Genomic DNA, 20,830 nt, shown 5'->3' with positions numbered 1-20,830 from the left:
CATGGCCCATCGCTCTGCCACCTGAGCTACGACAACACACCTATCTGTCTCGTCGTATCTTAGAGTGATGATACCGGGTATGAGAAGTAAACTGAGGAAAAGATTCACTCATCTGGGAGTCGAACCCAGGACTTCCCCCCGCCGGCCGACACCCCTACCACCTCAGCCACCCAGCCACTACGTGCCGACGAGGTCGATCTTAGAGTGATGGTACCGGGTATGAGAAGTAAACTGAGGAAAAGATTCACTCATCTGGGATACGAACCCAAGACTTCTCCCGCCGGCCGACACCTCTACCATCTCAGCCACCGAGACACTACGTGTCGATGAGATCGATTTTAGAGTGATGGTACCGGGTATAAGATGTCATCAGTCTGTGGCGTAGGAAAATATTCTTATAGCTGGGATCGAACCCAAGTCCTTCTCAGCGCGGCAGACACCTCTGCTCACTGAGCCACCCGACAGCTTACATTCCGCCTGGCCAAACTTAGACTGTTGCCCCATTTAAACGGTCAGTCGAGGAAAATAAGTTTGTCCCTGGGATTCGAACCCACGTCTTCACTTCTTAACGCGGCCGCTGCCTCTGCGCCCTGAGCCACCGAGACACTCACGGTATGATCACCCAAACTTAGACTGAAGTTGCCTCGCGTTGAGCTAGTGTTCGATCGACCGACCGACCAATGTGGTATCACATTCAGTCGGCAAGAGCGTCGCGCCCATCTAGGAGGGAAGGACCTGGGTTCGATTCCCAAGCGCTTGTTTCTTTTCCTTCGTTACCGCTTCCCGCACCGTCAATCTGAGTTTAGGCACTTGTTTCGAAAGAGTAGCGGTGGCTCAGTGGGCTGGAGCGTCGCGCCCACTAAGGGAAGGACCTGGGTTCGAGACCCAGTCGCTTGTTTCTTTTCCTTCGTTACCGCTTCCTGTATCATCAGTCTGAGTCTATGCACGGGGCTTGAAAGAGTAGCGGTGGCTCAGTGGGAAAGAGAGTCCCGCGCCCGCTGCGAGTAGGATCTGGAATCACTGCTCTGCCCGCGCGAGAGAAGGTTCGGGCGGAGCAGCTCAAACACAGTGCCACTCTGGGATACATCACACTGCCCGGCAGCGCGGTTTGGATGGCCGTAGACCGGGAGGAGATATGTATCGGGCCACATGAAATGTCTGTGTCCCACGCCCGGGATTGTTTTCCTTATTTCTTTATGCCTTCTGTGCCACAGCGCCCGGAAGGTAGACAACCGCTTTGACACGTCACAGGATGTCTTTTTCCCTTGACTTGACTTGAAAGGCTAAACCACAACTAACTGATCTTATGCCGGTTCGGGCCCGTTAACTGCCATTGCACAACATGACATACCGTCCGTACAAAGAGCAGGAACGGCCGGGGTCATATGCCACACCGCACTAAGTTCCCAGTGAGAGCAGTCTTTGAAAACAAAGAACCCTACCCTACGCTACCCTCAGATTTTCTAATCGGGATTATAAAGTTAAAATAATAATGATCGATTTTTAATTGGTTCTACACATCCTTTTATTGAGGTTGTCAATTGTACAAACATTCAGACAGATCAAAAGATATCTAAAGGAAGGAACACATTCTGCCATACCTGTACAAAATAACATACTACACTATAAAACAACAAAAACAATAAAATTAACAAAAAGCCTGAAATAATATTTTGTCTTAAATAAAAATATATTTATGTTCATATATGTATATTTATATATGTGCATAACTCATGCACACCTTACAACTTACTGAATGTTAATGACTTAAAACTTGTTCACACTTTACCAAAAGTCATTCGTCACAGCAACCACTTTCTGCACATACAAAATTACAACTCTGCTGTTCATGAAATACTGCCAATTGAGCCATGAATACAAGAAATCTAATACTACAGTGAAAACATTTATGTGGCACAGGTCATATTTGGCCCGATATACAGAAACTCAAGGAACTCATGACTTTCCCATTTTCTTAAATCATTCTAATATGCACTTAAATCACAATAAAATGTCAAAATAAATTAAAGTAAGTGGGAAATTATAACAAAACTCTTCGGCATTAAGAGTTGACAAATAAAGACACAAAAAGATAAAATTAGAAGGCATAACAAGTACAGTACTCAGTTCAATTGTTTCGCATCTGCCGCATTCACTGGTAGAGTGGAACATCACATTAGGCTCTGATGGAAGCAGTTTGTACAGTTAATGGAAGCAGTCATACCAACCTTTCTCCAAAATCACAATCATCATTCTACAAAATTAAAATAATTACCAGAAAGCAGAAATAACTTATTGTGAATAGGAAAATAGTACTGTTGGAATGACTTGGCAGCTGGCGTAAGACCGGAAGCTTCCTACTTCCTAATTTTAAACACCAAATTTAAAATTGAAAAAAAAAATATATAAAAAAATTGTAGTACAAACATGCTTCCTCACATAATAGCTTTCTCTACAGAAGCTTTTAGCCCTCAACCACCAACCTTTACATGAAAGCAACATTACTCATCAGTCTCAGAGCAATTGTTCTAGCAGAGAGCATCACAGCAGGGGCCCCACGGCCGGACAGCAAACAAGACATGAACCTACTGATAATACCTTCACAAGAACTTTCTTTGGAGTCAATGTTCCTAAATTACACATCAATTGTTGAGATTCCCCTGCATTCAGTAAATGAGTAAATATTAGCCTACAGCTCTCTGTACAGTATGTTAACAAAGACTAGCATACACATTATTGGTTCGACTGAGCAGGCCGGCTACTTATAATCTTGCGCCTGACCTGTACCTCCCTCCAGTCAACATTATTCTTATCACCACGTAATCATTTACAATAAGAATAAATCCTAAAATAGACATCCCATCAGCCCTGGTTTGTTGTCTATTCAAAGATTAATTAAGAGTCTCTATCACTGGTAGATATTGGAAAATTAATTAGGTAGCTTCCTCCCAACATTATATGTTCACTGGATAAAAACATAATTTATACGAAAATGTCATACATTCATTTTTACTTACTTCATCACAAAGTATGATTGAAAAATGTTTAAATAGCGTAAAATTGTTTCCGAAACCCTACAGACAAAAGTTAAATTGTAGCAAAATATGAAATACAGATAACACACAATTGATGATAGATAATGATGATGCAACATCAATGCACTCCATAAATTGGGCCTACGTAATCTACTACAAGAGAGAAGAAATATTAGAAGCTGGATTTTAGATGCATACATCATCTGCCCAGAAAAGTTATGGTACAGAAGCATATATTTGACTAATGGCACATTATATGCACAAGAAGGGACAGTCACTCAATGCTGACAAAGTAAACTCTCTACCTCATTCATTCACACTCATTCATATTGGATGACAGGATAAATTACAGGTTCACAGCCAGTCATTGTAGGAGGCATTTAAGCAGAAGAAAAACACCCATTTTGTGACTACAGCGATACCAAATAGGCTCACTCCAAAAACTGATTAATACTCCTTGAGTAGCTTATCTTCCACTGTCACAAAAAGAACTCTTTGCCTAAGTTAGTATACATTACGTTAAGGAAACAACTCAGTCTTTGACTTCCAAAGGCAAAGACAAGAAAAGGGCCAATACAGGGCTCCGTCAAGAGTGTCAATTAATCGGAAGATAAGCGAACAAGGAATTAGCAATATTAATAATAAATGATTTTGAGATGACTCATGTTGGACAGTTGCTCAATTAATTAATCACACATATTTACACAAACAAGAAAGGAAACACACATCTCCGTGGCACAATAGCATGAAAAGAAAGAATCTCGGCAAGGAGAGAGGAATAAATAAATAGTAAGGAAACCCATAATTGGACTTACTGGTTCCCAAAGATAAAGGACAGATTGGAAAGCAAAAAAAAACCTAAAACGACAGACAGAAGGGAAGAAGGAAGGCGCTGCCAATCATGACATCTCCATAAAATCTCTTTAAAATAACTCCTACACACAATGAACGAGACTGGAGGGAGAGGTTACTTTAAGAAGGGGGAGGGGAAACCACAGTTGTCCATCACAACATAATAAATATGGCGGACTTAGATACTACACATCAATCTTTAAAACCTAGGTACCAGCTCACAGTCAGTTATCCTATCTTTGTACAGCATTCACAACATCTTTCACAGTGTTATGCACCTCTGTGCAGAGCCTGGAGTTCTCGGAGGAGTTCCTCGCGCCGGCCGAGCGCAGCTGCCTGGCCTGCGCCTCGAGGCGGGTCAGCAGCTCGCGGAGGTGGAAGCGCGCGTGGGGCGGGCCCAGCGAGTCGGCGTAGCCCATGCACGACGTGTGCAGCAGGCCCACCTTGTCGGAGAGCTGCAGCCAGCTGGACGTGCTGACCGAGGGCGCGGACTTGAGGGAAGCCAGGCTCGTCTCCAGGGCCTGCGAGATCTCCAGAATGCTGTCGCGCTCGCTCTTGGCCGTGCCGTTGCTGGACGAGTCGGCCTGGGGGCCGGGCGGCACGCCGGGCGGCACGGGGGTGGCGTAGATGGCCAGCAGCGCGGGCTTGGTGCTGGGCGGCGGCACGGTGGGCTTGGCGGGCCGCACCACGGGCTTGGTGGGCACCACGGGCTTGTCCTCGGACTGCGGCGGCCAGACGCGCCGCTCGCCGCGGCCCTTGCCCTGCTCCTCAGGGGAGCCCTGGTCCTCGCCGCCGCTGCTGCCGAGCTGGGGGCTCCGCGCCGGCACCTCCGGCTTGCCGCGGTTCGACATCTTGGGGCTGATCTGGTCGGCGCCCTCCTTGCCGGCCTCCGTCTCCTTGGTCTCCCACAGCTTCTTGAGGCTGCTGATGCTGCCCGTGCTGCGCCGCTTGTCCTCGCCGTCCTCGCCGCCCTGGTCCGCGTCGTTTTCCTCGTCCGCGTCCGTCTTGGCGCCGTCCACCTTCCGCAGCCGCGACTTGAAGTCGATGATGGGGCCCGGGTTGTCCAGCACCTCCGCCTCCACCTTCTTCCTCGCGGCCACGGGGGTGTCCGAGGTCTTCTTGAGCTGCGCCTTGAAGCCGGCGGCCTCGGCCTTGCTGTCCTGCCGGGGCGCGGCGTCCGCGTTGCTCACCTTGCGCAGGTTGGCCTTGAAGTCGACGCCGGAGGGCGACACCTGCCCGCGGCCGGGCGGGCTGCCTCCGCTTCCACCGCCCACGCGCTCCTCCCTGGCGGCGTCCTTCTCGGCGGCCAGCTCGGCCACGAGGCGCGCCGCGGGGTCCTGCAGCGCGTTGCTGGCGGCAGAGTGCAGCTCCGGACTGTCGCGCGCGCGCCCGCTCGCTCGCTCCTTGATCTCGGCCACCAGCTTGAGCTCCAGCATCTCCTTCATCATGCCGGGGATGGGCGCCTTGAACGGCTTGCCCGCCGAGCCGCGCCGGTCCGAGTCCGAGTCCGAGCTGGGCGTGCTGGGCTCGACGGGCGAGTCGGGCGTGAGCGGCGGCAGGGGCGACGGCGGGCTGGGCGGCCGGTCCTTGGGGCGCGGGCCCTGCCCGTTGTTGTTCTTGGACCCTCTGCGCGACCCCAGGTCGGAGCGCGCGCTGCTGCACGAGTCGGTGGAGGGCTCGCGGTGCCGCAGGCTCACGCCGAAGCGGAAGCTGGCCTCCTCCACCGAGGGCTCCGGGTTGATGACGTCGCCGTCGGCGTCGTGCTGCGCGGCGGCGGCCAGGGCGGGCTGGAAGGTGGACAGCACGGCGGGCTGCGACTCGGCGCTCAGGCTGGCGCCGATGCGGCGGCCGCCGCGGGGCGACGCGGCCGGCGGCAGCTTGGACGACACGGGCGTCGAGTTGGGCAGCGACCCCATGCGCTTGCGGCACTCGGGGCTGGAGGCGTACGCCACCGCGTCGTCGGGCGGCGGCAGGTCTTGCGGGGGCGGCGGGAACTCCAGGTCGGCGAGGGACGGCTGGGCGGAGCGCGACGGGCTGGGGCTGCCCGCCGTGGCCGCCGCCGTCGAGTTGCTGCGGAAGGTGCGCAGGCTGGAGCCTACGGTGTCGTTGCGCGCGCGGCCCGTCGACGCCGAGGTGCTGTTGGCGGCCGCGGCCGCGGCCGCCGCCGCCGCGCCGCGCTGCGCCTTGCCCGTCGGCGACCCCGGCTGGAAGCCGCCCGACGAGTTGCTGCGGATCATCTGCGGCTGCGTCCGGATGCCCGTCCGCGGCGACCCCGCCGTCGTCCTCCGCGACGCCGGCAAGTCCGTCACCGAGCTCACCGTGATGTCGTGCGGCGCGTCCTGCACGTCCACGCCCTCGGCGCAGCCCTCGCCCTCGCCCTCCACGCCCAGCCCGCTCACACGCAGCGACTCTAGGTACGCGCCGATGCGCGCGCCCTTGGGCAGCGTGCCGTACCGGTTGATGGCGCGCTTCACGTTCTGCACCTCCAGCGCCGCCACCTGCACCTGCCGGGGACAAACGGGCACACCACTGGGATTAGCAAAGGCTCGCTCGCAACACACCACAAGGCGACTCACAGTGGACCAGAAGACCGGCGGAGGCGGTCAAAATTCCAGACGCTCCAGAGTAGCTAGATGGGACTCGAACCGAACGTGTGACCCCGTCAATGGATTGCTCTCCGAACGAGAAGTCCACTCCACTGGAGGGGTCACACGTTTGATTCGAGTCCTGGTTATCGAATTTGAAGCTTAAAACGCGTCTGGAGGTTTAGCTGCCCGCGCCGGTCTTCTGGCTCGCTGTCCGCTAGGCAAGTCGAAAGAAGAAAGAGAAAGGAAACCCGCCTCTCTTCACGAACAAAACTGCCGTCGACTCAGAGACCGGCAGGTATGTTCGAGAAGCTGTCCTTCGAGGTAAGTTGGGGAAGAGAAGCACAGGATTAGAAAAGTACGATGTGGCCTACAGCTACAGCAGGCATCTTGACCTTGGAGTAGGAGTCCTACTCCAAGTCTTGACATCCATTTGACAGGAATTTCACACTACTAATTCCCTCATGTTTAGTTGAATTTTCTGATCGAGTCTATGGGTCAAAGTCAAGATATCGGCGCCACAAGGCTGTACTTCTCATCCCCGGCGTTAACCTTAGGTCCTTCCTTTCTTCAACCTCCACTCCCTTCCACGCCCCTCTAGTCGAGCAAACTTCCGCAGCAGCCCACTGATTCCGAGTCAGTTTCGTCTCTCTCGCACCTTTTAGGGGATGCCCCCACGAGTTCGAGAGAGACAGAGCGACGAAAACGACTCTCGGAATCAGTCTGCAGGGCGGTCCGACACTGTGAAAATTTGTTGTCACTTTATGAAAAAACCGTGGATGATACTTTCACCACTTTGAAATTATGATTAATCTCATCAAACATTGACGACAGTTTCATCAACGCTCCTATACTTATTGCAAGGGCGTGACAACAATGTCATAAATTGTTTCAATGGCATTGTTGTAAGGAAAATTAGCCTTGGAATTGTCATCAAACGACGACTCAAATTTTTATAGTGTAAGGTCCGAGGCCCACCTTCTGCTGCTGCTGCTGCTGCGCCGCGGCCACGGCGGCCGCCTCCTTGGGCGGGTAGGTGCGGGACTTCTTGCCGCGCTGCTCCTGCGCGCGGTTGCCCATGACGGGGGCGGGCTGCCGCTTGAAGGACGACAGGCCGGCGCCGAGCACGGGCGTGGACGCGTTGGAGCCGCCCGACGGCGGCGGCGGGAAGGCCCCGGGGAAGGCGCCCGTCGCCACGCCCGACCCGTCCGTGTACGAGTGCGCCCCGGAGTCGTCCGTGTCCGGCGTCTGGTCCTGCATCTCGCTCTCGCTGTCGCCCTTCTGGCTCGCCGTCAGGCTCTGCAGGTCCCGGGTGATGCCTGCGGGGAAAGGGCGGTCGGTAAAGCAGTGTGCCCAACGGCCGGCAACGGAAGGATGCACAGGCGCGGATCCAGAGAGGGGCGGGGCACAGTGGGCCAGAAGACCGGCGGAGGCGGCCAAAACACTGGACGCGTTTTGAGCTCCAGAGTCGCTAAGTGAGACTCGAACCAAACGTGTGACCCCATCAATGGATTGCTCTCTGAACGAGGAATCCATTGGTGGGGTCACACGTTCGGTTCGAGTCCTGTTTAGCGACTCTGGAGTTCAAAACGCGTCCAGAGTTTTGGCCGCCCCCATTGGTCTTCTGGCCCACTGTGCGGGGGAGGCGCGAAAGGAAAATTGAACTTTCCCCTTGACCCTTGTATAAGCGTCTGAAAGGTGGGCAAAACTCCACACTTTGCCCCAATGCATAGGCCAAAAGTGCTTCCGTACTTTGCCTCTCCCCCATGCCGGCCCTGGATCCGCCTCTGTAATGATAAGATTCTCTCGTTCTTTCCACATAGTTCGCCTGCCTACTGAAATCGAAGTCACCACTCCCTAAGGCCACCTTTCATGTGACCTTCCCCTATCCCTATTATCCAAGGGCTGACACAGTGAGCCCTGTTGACAAATTGAATTGAGAACTCATGCTAGCGGTTACATGTTTTCAGGAATCACACAACGTAGATGCAAATGCATTTTAGAAGTTGCCTTAGAATTTAGAATTAGTTCTTATTAGTTGACTAGAACACAAACAAACAACATTTGAAGTATTGAGAAACAGTATATTAAATTTTGTGTTTAATCTATGATGATAACAACTCATCACATGCATAAAAAAGGTTAACAGCTGATACAAAAATGATTATCTAGGCAAAAACAATGTTTTGCATGGTGCCTTTTTGCCTACATTAAGATGGGGATCTTGTAAGGTGCCTACCCTACATATTAAAATTGTACTAAATAGGACTGATCTGACGATTTGCATTCCTACAGCATCCTGGTCATCAGGAACAAGCAAATAGGTGTGAAGGCTTCTTTAACGAATTGATGTCGAACAACAGTGATTAATTTTAGTGAATACAGAAACAAATTACTAAAATGATACCATACCTATGACAGTATATTGTAGTTAGACATTGTAAAATACACTAATAAAAATTGTTAGCTAACTTATTAAGAAAACAAAACTCAAAATAAGAGTTCAATTGATTTTTCTTGGTTTTTGAAAAATATCTAGTACAAAAATCATGCCGTGAGATATGGAACGATGCTTGTGGTTTGAGCTCAGGCAGCTGTAGTTTTCAGCAGGCTAAGCAGCACACTGCATTCTTAGAATGGAAATGAGAGATACCTTGGAAAATGTCATCTATACCATTTAGTTCCGCAGCGTCATCTGGATGGTCCTGGTCAGCATAAGTGCTATCCCGAAATGAACTGCATGAAGAGAGCAAACTGGAAACAAAACAGAGCCATTTAATAGTAAAGAAGCCAAAACGTCGTGGAACAGATAAGTAATCGCAAAAAAGAAAGAGACCATACCTAGTACGCTTGGGAGGAGCTGGGGGCTGTTTCCCTCTTTTGTTGGTTGGCCGCCTCATCTGCACCATACTATTTTTTCCTCCTCCAAATGTGCTCAATTTTCCAAGGGACGCATCTAAAATTTGAAGGATAACTGTTAGTTAAAACTGCTACAATTTGTATCGCTGATTGACAGTTGTTATGTTCAGAAAGAAACCCACCTGAGGATGCAGCCTGATCAGCCAATGCTACAAGGCCATGAATATTGCCGGTTGACCCTGCATGAGGCTTTTTGTATGACATTAAAGGAGTATTACAACTACCAGCCGCGCCTTGCAGCTCTTTTTCAACCTCTGCGAACAAACCAATCACATAAATTAATAAATGGACAATAACTTAGAAAACACTTAGAAAAAAATGGTGCAAATAAATAATACCTTCTATAATACTGGATTCAGGTGGAAACATATTTTCAAGGGCATGATGGATTTCTTGGAATGTGGGTCTTTCTCCAGGAACCCATTGCCAACATTCCCTCATTAACTCGTAAATCTTAGGGGGACACCCAGGAGGGCATTCCATTCTGCAAAATTTACAGTCAATGTGAGCATTGAAGTTAAGCACAGGTGGAAAAGCTGGATATGGTACAAATAAAATCACCAATACCTGTATCCTTTTTCTAACATATGGTAAACATCAGTGAGATCAACACCAGGGTACGGGGACATTCCATAAGTAGCTATTTCCCACAACAAGATACCAAAGGCCCACACATCAGACTGTAAAATTAATGAAAAAAATAGATTAAAATTGTGTGAAACAACAAATTTAAGGGACAAGCTAACCATTAATTTGATTGTACCTTAGTTGAAAATTTGTTGTAGGCTAATCCTTCAGGGGCAGTCCACTTAATAGGAAACTTCGCCCCAGCATGAGCTGTATAAGTGTCATCTCGCATGAGTCTTGCAAGGCCAAAATCAGCAACTTTAACAAGATGGTTTTCTCCTACTAAACAATTTCTTGCTGCCAGATCCCTAGAAGAGATACAAAATAAAACCATGTTATTTGTAAGTTTTGTTTTGGCTGAGAGATACTAAAAATATAAAGTAACATACCTGTGAATGAAAGACCTGCTCTCCAAATAACTCATACCACTGGCAATTTGAGTAGCCATGTACATAAGAACGACAGCATTGATTTGATCCTTGTTACCATTCCTTAAGTAGTCCAATAAATTGCCTTTACTCATGAATTCTGTTATAATATAAAATGGTGGTTCCCTAGTGCATACACCTGCAGAGGAAATTATTTAGATTATTCAGTCTGGTCAAGAAGTAGAAAGTCCAAAGAACATAGCATTGAGAATGAACTTGCCCAACAGCTGAACAAGATTGGGGTGTTTCATTTCTTTCATAATTGAAGCCTCTTCTAAGAAGTCTTTTAGTGCCATTGTGTCTTCTTTCAATGTCTTCACTGCTACAGTCATGTTGTGACGCTTCCAAACAGCCTCATAGACATCACCATATTGGCCGCCACCTAACTTGTGCCTCATAACAATATCTGTCCTGTTGATTTCCCACTCATCTGGCTCTGAAAAAGATTGAAAACAATACAACTGATTAGTAATTATACCAGGCAACACGACATAAAATTTAACTAGTTTACATGCGTTTAATACATGTTGAAGATTCAAAGATTAGTAAGGAAAACATGAGAAAACAATAACTTTTGTTTACAAACATAGTTAGTAAACCAGAGAGTACAATTTTTGCACACTCAGCCTACAGAGTAATTCAAAGCAGGTTACAATATTGTTTTAGTTATTATTGCAGAAAGCAAGTCAGTGTTTTCTCACACTGATTAAAACATAGTGTAAGCGTCGTTAGAAAATATTAGCAAAGGTCCCTGAGTAACTGATAGTTAGCTATCACAAAACGCTTTGTTAGCTATCAATACAGCAAGCTTCTATCACACTTCATCATGAAGATCATTTATGATAGGAAGAATAGCTGCCTGACACTAAAGCAAGTGATGCCATGATGTGAAAAAAAGAGACAAAAATAATCTGGGTGTAGTTATGTTAATTGTTATCAAAACCAAGAAATCAAAGAAAATAACGGAAAAAAATGTGAGGTGTTCAATTATGACAATCCTGGGAAAGAAGTGAATTAAGTGAGTGACAAATAATATCATGCTGCCAGTGAAGCAGGCACACAATTTCCATGTTGAACCAAAAGCTCAGCATGTGGTCAAGTCCTTCACCCTCAACCTTCAAAGAGCTCTGTTCAAACTGAACGAGAGAACCAAATATGGGCTGAGAGCAGAGCAGAAGGAAGAAACAAGACCAAAACGGAAAATAAACACAGGTTTATGACATGAGCTGGCAAATGCAAGCAGTGGTGAGTATCCACAGAACGGAAAAACCTTGTCACTCCACTCGCTCATTTAGACTAACTTGTCGACGCAAATGCCAGAAGGAACGCTGTGAGGGCTGAGATCGAGGGTGTGTTGTGTTGATGATGTTGAGGACTGTGGTTTGAGTTCCCACCTGGGCTGAGGGCGAACACGGTCGGCTTGTTGTGCTTGGGCGCAGGGTACAGCAGCTGGGTGATGAGTCCGTCGGAATGCATGGAGTGGTGGTGGACCAGTTCGGCCAGGGTGTTGAATTTGCTCTCAGTCGTGACGTAAACCTGAAACAACACAATTTGAAAGATTATTAGCAGGGTCCTCAAGGGCATACTGGCGTAAACTGGGGTAATATGAAGCACATGATCTTAATGTGGAGAAAATTCTGGTTTCACTTGACCCTTCCCAGTTGAACTTCACGTTGAAAAACTGTATCGTCACGAAAACTGCACGTGCTTTAGTAGTAGCCCCTTAGTGACCAAACTAAGTGGGATTTAAGTAAGTGAGTCTCAAGTTACTCCAAAATTGTCTCAAGTTACCCCCTAAAATGGTCCCAATTTATCCAAAAATTGTTTCAATTTACCCTAAAACTGTCTCAATAATTGTCTTAATTTACCCTACAACTATCTCATGAAATCTCAGTTGACGGCAAATTTTCGAAATAGAAGAAACAAAGCAAAAGAAATCTACAAAAAGAAAAAGGACAAAAAAAAATTATTAACCAAGAATTGCCGGATTCCACGCCACGTCCACGCTCAGCTCACCTTGCCCTCGGTGTCCTCGTTGATGCGGTAGTGGTACACGCGGCCCTCGTAGCGGAGCGAGATGCTGCGCTGGCCGGGCGAGCTCTCCGACTCCCGCACCAGGAAGCTGCCGTTGATGCCCGAGCTGAGCAGGTACTCGGCCGCGTTGCGGGAGATGGGGCCGTGGTACCAGGAGTGCTTCTCCAGCGAGTTGACGGGCGTCACGTAGTTGGACGGCACCCAGCCCACCTGGCCCGCCGAGTGCGCCTCGCACCAGTCGCCGTTCTTGTTGTAGCTCAGGATGCGCACCTGTTCGCCTGTAAGCAGAGAAGCATCGCGTTCACAAAGGGCTCTCGCAGTCAAGGGGAAATAACTCCAGCCAAATGTGTACACCTAAATTCATCAAACATGTACAGTTCATCGAAATTCGACTGAAATTCATCGAAATTTGACTAAAATTCATCGGATTTGTACACCGAAATTCACAGTGCTCACAGTGCTCCCCTTGCTCAGATCGCAACGAATTCATTTTAACCCACAAAACTAAGACCGTCACGGTCAGGCGCGGATCCAGAATGGGGGAAGGGGAAGGGGCGCTCGGGGGGAGGATTGCCCTCTGCGCCTCAGCTGGGGTCCTAAAGCCTTTAGGACTCTACTCTGGGGGTGCTGAATCAATTTTAAAGCTTGCACCAAAAAATGTCAACCACTCTTAGTCCCAGCGAGGGATCCTCCCTCCTAGGGTGGAAATGGAAAGATGTTCTTCCTTCACGTCAAAATAATTAATATAAAAATAACAATTAGGCATTACTGCCAAAACCGGCGTAAAGGTAAAGCTTGAATCAAAAATATTGCCTTTATCGGAACTGATGCAAAAGTCACAAGAATTTCCATTCTAAATTCAATTGTAGTCACTCCGTAGTCCCAGCCTGAGATTCAAATCAGCTAGGACAGAAAGAGGGAGGAACAATGATCATCTCCTCTCCGTTTCTACCGCAAATGGTCATGAAAACTATTTGCGGCTCTTTCAGAGAGTTGATCCAATTACAAAGCTTGCGGTAAAAATGTCAACCACTCTTAGTCCCAGCATGTGACACTCACATCTAGGGTGGAAATGGAAAGATGATCTCCCTTCACGTCAAAATAATTATTATAAAAATAACCATTGGGCATTGCTGCCAAAACAGACGTAAAGGTAAAGCTCGAATAAAAAAAGTATTGCCTTTGTTACTTCACATGTAGGTACACTCTATTGTCCCAGCCTGACGTTTGAGCCAGCAAGGGTGAAGTGAGAAAGAACCTATGATCATCTCCTCTCCGTTTCTACCACAAATTGTTATGGAAACTATTTGTGGCTCTTTCAGAGAGTGCTGAACCAATTTTAAAACTTGAACGAAATAATGTCAACCACTCTTAGTCCCAGCGTGTGACACTCACACCTAGGGTGGAAATGGAAAGATGTTCTCCCTTCACGTCAAAATAATAATTATAAAAATAACCATGACGCATTGCTGCCAAAACTGACGTTAAGGTAAAGTTTGAAATAATGCCACTCCTACTTCATATGTAGTAACTCGACAGTCCTAGCCTGACATTTGAGCCAGCTATGGTGGAATGGAGGAGAAACCATGATCATCTCCTCTCCATTTCTACCGCAAATTGTCATGAAAACTATTTGAGGCTCTTTCAGAGAGTGCTAAACCAATTTTCAAACTTGCACTAAATATGTCAACCACTCTTAGTCCCAGCGAGTGACACTCACACCTAGGGTGGAAATGGAAAGATGTTCTTCCTTTACATCAAAAATGGTTATAAAAATAACCATAAGGCATTGCTGCCGAAACTGATGTAAAGGTTTTCATAAAAATTGCCATTGTCAATGCATGTATAGGCACTCGTTAGTACCTGACTCCTGCCTCACATTGCTGGGGTGGAGTGAGAGAGAACACAAGCCAGTTTTGTGAGCTTTGCCTATTGCAGGACTTCCCCCAGAGCACCCTTCCATTGGAGCTACGCCACACAGTGGGCCTGAAGACCGGCGCCGGCGGCCTAAACTCCAGACGCGTTATGAGCTCGAGAGTCGATGAACAGGACCCGAATCAAACGTGTGACCCCACCAATGGATTCCTCATTCGGAGAGCAATCCATTGGTGGGGACGCACGTTCGGTTCGAGTCCCATTTAGCGACTCTGGAGCTCAAAACGCGTTCGAGGTTTCGACCGCCTCCACCGGTCCTCTGGCCTACTGTGCCAAAGCCAGTCCGCCTTCTCGGCCTCACCTTTCTTGAGGCTGAGCTGGTTCTCGCCGCCGGCCTGGAAGTCGTAGAGCGCCACGAAGAGCTGCGGGTCCGACTCGTCCTCCTGCGTCAGCAGGTTCTCCTTGGACGTCCATCGCGCCAGGCAGTCCGCCGCCGACGGCCCCGAGGATCCCGACGGCGACCCCGCCGAGCCGCCCACGCCGCCCACGCCAGACCCGGGGCCGGGAGGGTCGCCCGTCGGCAGCGCCGGGATGTGCGGCAGCGGCCGACTCTGCAGCAGGGCCTCTGCAACACATGAAGGGAAGCGACCGTCAGGACAACGCTCTGCAACGCTCTGCACCGCTCTACACCGCGCTCGACTGCACTCTGTACGAGGGGGAACAGATTCCCACATTATTCATTGTACAAAATTTGACCACACTGCACATTCAGGTGGCCTGATAGTAGGCAATGTGCGTGGCAAAAACGCCAGTAATCATGAACATTCTTGCACATTTACACAATCATTGTACACAAAATTTTACAGTGGGTCACCCCTCGACTCTGTAACAGCACGCCCTGCAACGCTCGGCTACGTTCTGCAACGCACCACGAGCGGATCCAGAAGGGGGACAGGACCATTGACCCTTTCTTGGGTCCTAGATGGCCTGAAAGGTAGGCAGATGCCACACTCCGGCACTGTAAGTGCTCCCCTTTCTTGAACTGGCTGAGGCTCCGCCACTGCCACGCTCACGCTCTGGTCGCGCAACTTGACTGCAAGACCGGCGCGGGAATTCCAGCGGAACCCATCGTACGGCGCGCGGCCTGGCGGCGTGGCCCACACCTGCCGTATCCGAGTTTTCGTTTCCGTTTCCCGGCATCTCGCCGGCAGCACACAAGTTGAATGTGCCGCGGAAGTGGAGGGCGCACAGTGGGCCAGAAGACCGGTGGAGGCGGCCAAAGCTCTACACGCGTTTTGAGCTCCGGAGTCGCTAAGCAGGACTCGAACCGACCGTGTGACCCCACCAATGGATTGCTCGTTCGGAGAGCAGTTCATTGGTGGGGTCACACGCTCGGTTCGAGTCCTGTTTAGTGACTCTGGTGGACGAAACGCGTTTAGACTGCTTGGCCGCCTCCACCGGTCTTCTGGCCCACTGCGGGGCGGGGTGCAGCGTGCAGCGGGCGGGGCGGGGCGAGGCGCGGTGCACTGTGCACGGCCTGGCCCTCGCCGTGGCCAGCAGGCTGATGCCGAGCACGCTCGCTGTCTCTCTCGCACGGGACGAGCCGTGAGTGGGGGGGGGGGAGAGAGAGAGAGAGAGAGAGAGGGGAGAGAGAGGGGAGAGAGAGAGAGAGAGAGAGAGAGGGAGAGAGAGGGAGAGAGGGGAGAGAGAGGAGAGAGAGAGAGAGAGAGAGAGGGGGAGAGAGAGAGGAGAGAGGAGAGAGAGAGGAGAGAGAGAGGGGAGAGAGAGAGAGAGAGAGAGAGAGGGGAGAGAGAGAGAGAGAGAGAGAGAGAGAGAGAGACGGCAGGCTTGCTCCAGGCCATCGATCGCCAAAGCGCCGGCCCGGGTCTCGCCCTGGGCTCGGCCGCCGCGAGCGCGCCACCCCCCCCGCCGGCCCCGCCAAGGGGGCGAAAGCGCCGGCCCCAGCCCCGCCACGCCACGCCGCGGTCCTCGAGTGTAACCCACCCTGGCCCACTGCGGGCGCGAAGCAGCGAACGGACCACCACCGCGTCCGCCCGGCCCTGTAAAGTTCTGACCCACAGGCAGATACTTTTGCAGAATAGAAGTACGGTACAGAAAAAGTGTAGAACACGCTAAGAATTTCTTTCGATACTTCGACGGGAGCAATGAGGAAGTCTGGCCAACAGTTTGCCTGGACTTGCCGACAACGGAACCGCCATGAACCTGCTTTCTACAGCGGAGGGAAGTCCCCGTGTTCCCTAATTTTTTCCGCGCTTTCGTTCTCTGGAGTATGCAGTCTCGACACTTCAAGTGTGGAGTTGGAGTTCGCACCATGCCCTGATGCAGGACCTCTGTGAGCGACTCCACCCACACTTCAAGTAAGGGGACCGCGAACTCTGCAAAGTCCACACCTCCGCATTCCAAGTAACGGGGTTCTCATGTTCACCGTGCATTCCTCTGTTACATTTCCCGTACAGAATTTTAATTATATTTTTTTTTTCACAGTGCGGCGCGCTGCCTGCAGGAAAGAAAACAGCACACACCATTCCTGCGGCGCAGGTGCTGCTGCAGCTGGAGGTGCTGCAGCGGGTGCACGATGACGGGCCGGTGCTGAGGGTGGCCGTGCAGGCCGTGCAGGCCGCGGTGCTGCTGCTGGTGCGCGTCCGCCTGCTCCGACTTGGCGCTCTTCTTGACGCGGATGCGGAGCCCCGCGCACATCAGCTCCAGGTGGGTCAACATGGCGGCCGCCTCACGCCGGCATCACTCTGTAGTGTGAGGGAGGGCGTTAGCACGACCGTGGTCGCGGACGGGGCGTGGTGATACGGTGGTGGTGAAACCAAAAAGCGTGCCGTCGTGGTGATCATCATCCATCATCATCCATCATCATCCATCATCATCCATCATCCATCATCAATAATCCATCATCATCATCATCATCATCATCTGCGCGGTTTGACGACGGTGACTTCCCTTCAAATATGTTTCCTCTCTAATGCTCTCTAATCTCTCACAACCACTTTCAGATTGAGACACTGTGGTGATGGCTTGAAGCCAGTGGCGCGTCAAGGGTGGAAGCCGCGGGCTTCCCAGTCTAGATATTACGTAACGCACTGCCCGAGTGGGTCAGGCTGGACTCAAAGCATCGTCCCTAGGTGACGTTCATAACGAAATCTCCAAATGGGCGGGCCCGTTTGGAGAAGGACCAAAATGCCCCCTTCATCCGCGCAAGCAGGCAAAAAGTGCCATTTTGCCGTCCTCTCCTTCAGGCCGGCCCTGGATCCGCCACTGCAGCCTCAGTTACATACACTGCAATGGCAACGACTTGACATGGTGCTTCTCACTGAACGACCCCCCGCGGTCCTCACAGAGCCGCCGGACTGACTGGCCATGTGCATGGATGCTCGCTCCTCGCGCTCATCAAGACGAGCCTGACGGCGGCCGGGCTGCTGCGACCAGCAAACTGATTCCGAGAGTCGCCTTCGTCGCTCTGTCTCTCTCGCACTCGTGGGACGTCCCGTATGGGTGCGAGAGAGACAAAGAGACGACGACGACTTCCAGAATCAGACTACAAGGCGGCAGCCAGATACCATCGGCCGTTTTAACGACTCGGGGGCATTAAGTGGGAACCGCAGGACGCAGCACAGTGGGCCAGAAGACCGGTGGAGGCGGCCAAAACTCCAGACGCGTTTTGAGCTCCAGAGTCGCTGAATTGGACTCGAACCGACCGTGTTACCCCACCAATGGATTCCTCGTTCGAAGAGCAATCCATTGGTGGGGTCACACGCTCGGTTCGAGTCCCACTTAGCGACTCTTGAGCTCAAAACGCGTCTGGAGTTTTGGCCGCCTCCACCGGTCTTCTGGCCCACTGTTCGCAGGACTCTCGGCGGCGCCGTCGCTCCGTCTCTCTCGCTCTCATGAGGCGCGCCGTAGAGGTGCGAGAGAGACAGAGCGAGGCACCGCGGTTCGGCCTACCTGGACTCCCAAAGATAAAGCGCGCCCAGTCGGCCCACTCCCATGCCCACCAATTAGGCTTGGATGTATTTCCTCTGCGATCCCGCCACGCGACTGTGACGCAACCACCGCGCTATTTTTGTCAAAACAGCAACAAAAAAAAATGAAAAAAAATGAAAGAAAACAAAAAAGTTTGCGGAGAACATACACTGCTTTAAGTCCTAGCAAGTGACATTCACAGCAAGGGTGGTAATAAGCACCCCGTTGAAGAATTGAAAAATTAAAAAAAATTGTCATCCACTCTTAGTCCCAGCGAGTGACACTCACACCTAGGGTGGAAATGGAAAGATGCTCTCCCTTCACGTCAAAAAATGGTTATAAAAAGTAACCATTAGACATTGCTGCCTGCAATGATGTGAAGGCAAATATTGCCATTGATATTTCGTATTGTAGGTACACTCCTCAGTCCCAGACTGACGTTTGAGCCAGCTAGGGTGGAGTGAAGGAGAAACCGTGATCATCTCCTCTCCGTTTCTACCGCAAATGGTCATGGAAACTATATTTGCGGCTCTTTCAGAGAGTGCTGATCCAATCTTTAAACTTGCACGAAAAAATGTCAACCACTCTTAGTCCCAGCGAGGGACTTAAACTTTCAGGCCCGTCCCGGCCGCGCCAATCTTGCTGAGCGCAAACCAGTACGTCCTTACTAAGAGCGACCCCATTGCCGGCGGACCGGGACTGAGCGCCCACAGCGTCCGACCCCCGTCGGCTACTCGACCCTTAGTGCTGTGTCCCACAGCCTACCGGTGAATAACTGTATGGTGTTAGCCACCGGTAGCCCTATCCACCAGACACCAGGGCGTGTGAGTCTCCGGGGGCACGACCGGGTCAGGGGCAGGTCTTCTTCGCCCCCGTGAAGGGACATCCAAGCGAGGGATCCTCCCATCTGGGGTGGAAATGGAAAGTTGCTCTCCCTCCACGTCAAAAAAATGGTTATAAAAATAACCATTTGCGCATTGCTGCGTAGACTGATGAGGTACCTGCTATATCACAAATATTGTCATTCTAAATTGCATTGTGAGTACTTCTTAGTCCCAGTCTGACATTTGAGCCAGCTAGGGTGGAGTGAGAGAGGAACCTGTTATCTCCTCTCCGTTTCTACCGCGAATTGCCATGGAAGCTATTTGCGGCTCTTTCAGAGAGTGTTGGCTGATCCAATTTAAATAGACTTGCACGAAATAATGTCAACCACTCTTAGTCCCAGCGTGTGACACTCACACCTAGGGTGGAAATGGAAAGATGCTCTCCCTTCACGTCAAGAAAATGGTCATAGAAATGACCATTATGCATTGCTGCCTGACCTGACACAAAGGTATGGCTTAAGTCACAGATATTATCGAACAAAATCGAAAATTAAACAATAATCGCAGGGAAAATATTTTGAAAATTCCCATGTAGCTAGGGCAATTGATGAGCAGAAACAGGCATCACCGGATCTTGTGCATGCCGATTCACTCTGCATACACCTGCTCCCATCGGCATTGCCTTTGGTATGCCCGTGGTTGCACGTGCCTGCATGTGGCTGCAGGTGCACTGGCAGAGTCCTGCTAGGACGCGCGGTGCCGCCACTCCACTGGACAGCGCGGCACACATCTGCATTACATACAGCTGCCGGGCGACACGGACACACGGCCGCGCCACGAGTCAAGAGTGCGTGGTACAAGCTCGGCACGCCTAGAGCACTCCAGTGCAGAGTGGGCTAGAAGACCGGCGCAGGCGGCTGAAACTCTAGATGCATTTTGAGCTCCAGAGTCGGTAAGCAGGAGTTGAACCGATCGTGTGACCCCACCAATGGATTCCTCGTTCGAAGAGTAATCCATTGGTGGGGTCACACGAGCGGTTCGAGGCCTGTTGAGCGGACTCTGGAGCTCAAAAACGCTTCTTGAGTTTCGGTCACCTGCGCCGGTCCTCTGACCCACTGTGCAGAGTGCCCCGCATACGTGCGAGAGTGTGACGGAGCGACGAAAACGACTCTCGGAATCAGTCTGCTGCCGCGGCGCGGTCGCCGCCTAACGGCAGCGCGGCCTGCGTGTCGCACCGGAAGCGGGCCGAACGGTGCTAATTGCAGTGCAGGCACCGTTTAGACAAAAGGCACGGCAGGCATGCCCGCCAGATATGACATCGCGCGCCGCGGATCAACCACGTCCAAGCACACGGCAAACAAAAAAAAACAACCAACAAAAAGACCCCTATAAAACAAAACAACAAAGAAACCTCACGGTAAAATCGGTTTCTGGTTTTTCCAGGTGGCCACATGGACGATTTGCAGGGAGTTCCTGGGAAAACCAGGAACCGTTTCAACCGTCTGACTGACGCACGCTTATTTTTTCGTGTGTTGATTTTTTAAAGAAAAGGCATCATCTGCTAAAAATGTAACAATTGTGCCCAAATTTTAGCTGCGGCCAAACAATGATACTACACTAGACCGAGGGGGCAACCACCCGAGAAATCTTGTGTCCACTTG

The 20,830-nt window shown here is 50.8% G+C and overlaps 2 protein-coding genes across 2 annotated transcripts in view; both read right to left on the bottom strand.

Annotated features, from left to right (window-relative positions):
- LOC117640020 (golgin subfamily A member 6-like protein 22) overlaps nt 1-20,830 on the bottom strand; it is a 125,357-nt gene that overhangs the window by 27,083 nt on the left and 77,444 nt on the right. The gene's annotated exons all lie outside the window — the stretch shown is intronic.
- Nucleotides 1,501-20,830, bottom strand: part of LOC117640016 (tyrosine-protein kinase Abl) — a 43,185-nt gene continuing 23,855 nt past the window's right edge. The window contains exons 2-15 of the mRNA XM_034376192.1: nt 16,899-17,120; nt 14,717-14,980; nt 12,463-12,758; nt 11,841-11,982; nt 10,667-10,882; nt 10,408-10,585; nt 10,155-10,326; nt 9,959-10,071; nt 9,730-9,875; nt 9,514-9,645; nt 9,314-9,428; nt 9,147-9,226; nt 7,451-7,791; nt 1,501-6,391 (exon numbers count right to left, since the gene is read on the bottom strand). Of these exons, the coding sequence (XP_034232083.1) occupies nt 4,121-6,391; nt 7,451-7,791; nt 9,147-9,226; nt 9,314-9,428; nt 9,514-9,645; nt 9,730-9,875; nt 9,959-10,071; nt 10,155-10,326; nt 10,408-10,585; nt 10,667-10,882; nt 11,841-11,982; nt 12,463-12,758; nt 14,717-14,980; nt 16,899-17,094 (4,662 nt within the window). The 5' untranslated portion in view covers nt 17,095-17,120 and the 3' untranslated portion in view covers nt 1,501-4,120. The remainder of the gene's footprint in view (nt 6,392-7,450; nt 7,792-9,146; nt 9,227-9,313; nt 9,429-9,513; nt 9,646-9,729; nt 9,876-9,958; nt 10,072-10,154; nt 10,327-10,407; nt 10,586-10,666; nt 10,883-11,840; nt 11,983-12,462; nt 12,759-14,716; nt 14,981-16,898; nt 17,121-20,830) is intronic.

The sequence above is a fragment of the Thrips palmi genome, unplaced genomic scaffold, assembly GCF_012932325.1.
Source record: "Thrips palmi isolate BJ-2018 unplaced genomic scaffold, TpBJ-2018v1 HiC_scaffold_12, whole genome shotgun sequence".
Taxonomy (NCBI): Eukaryota; Metazoa; Arthropoda; class Insecta; order Thysanoptera; family Thripidae; genus Thrips; species Thrips palmi.
The sequence above is the reverse complement of the archived record's forward strand: the minus strand, read 5'-3'. Positions and strand labels throughout refer to the sequence as shown.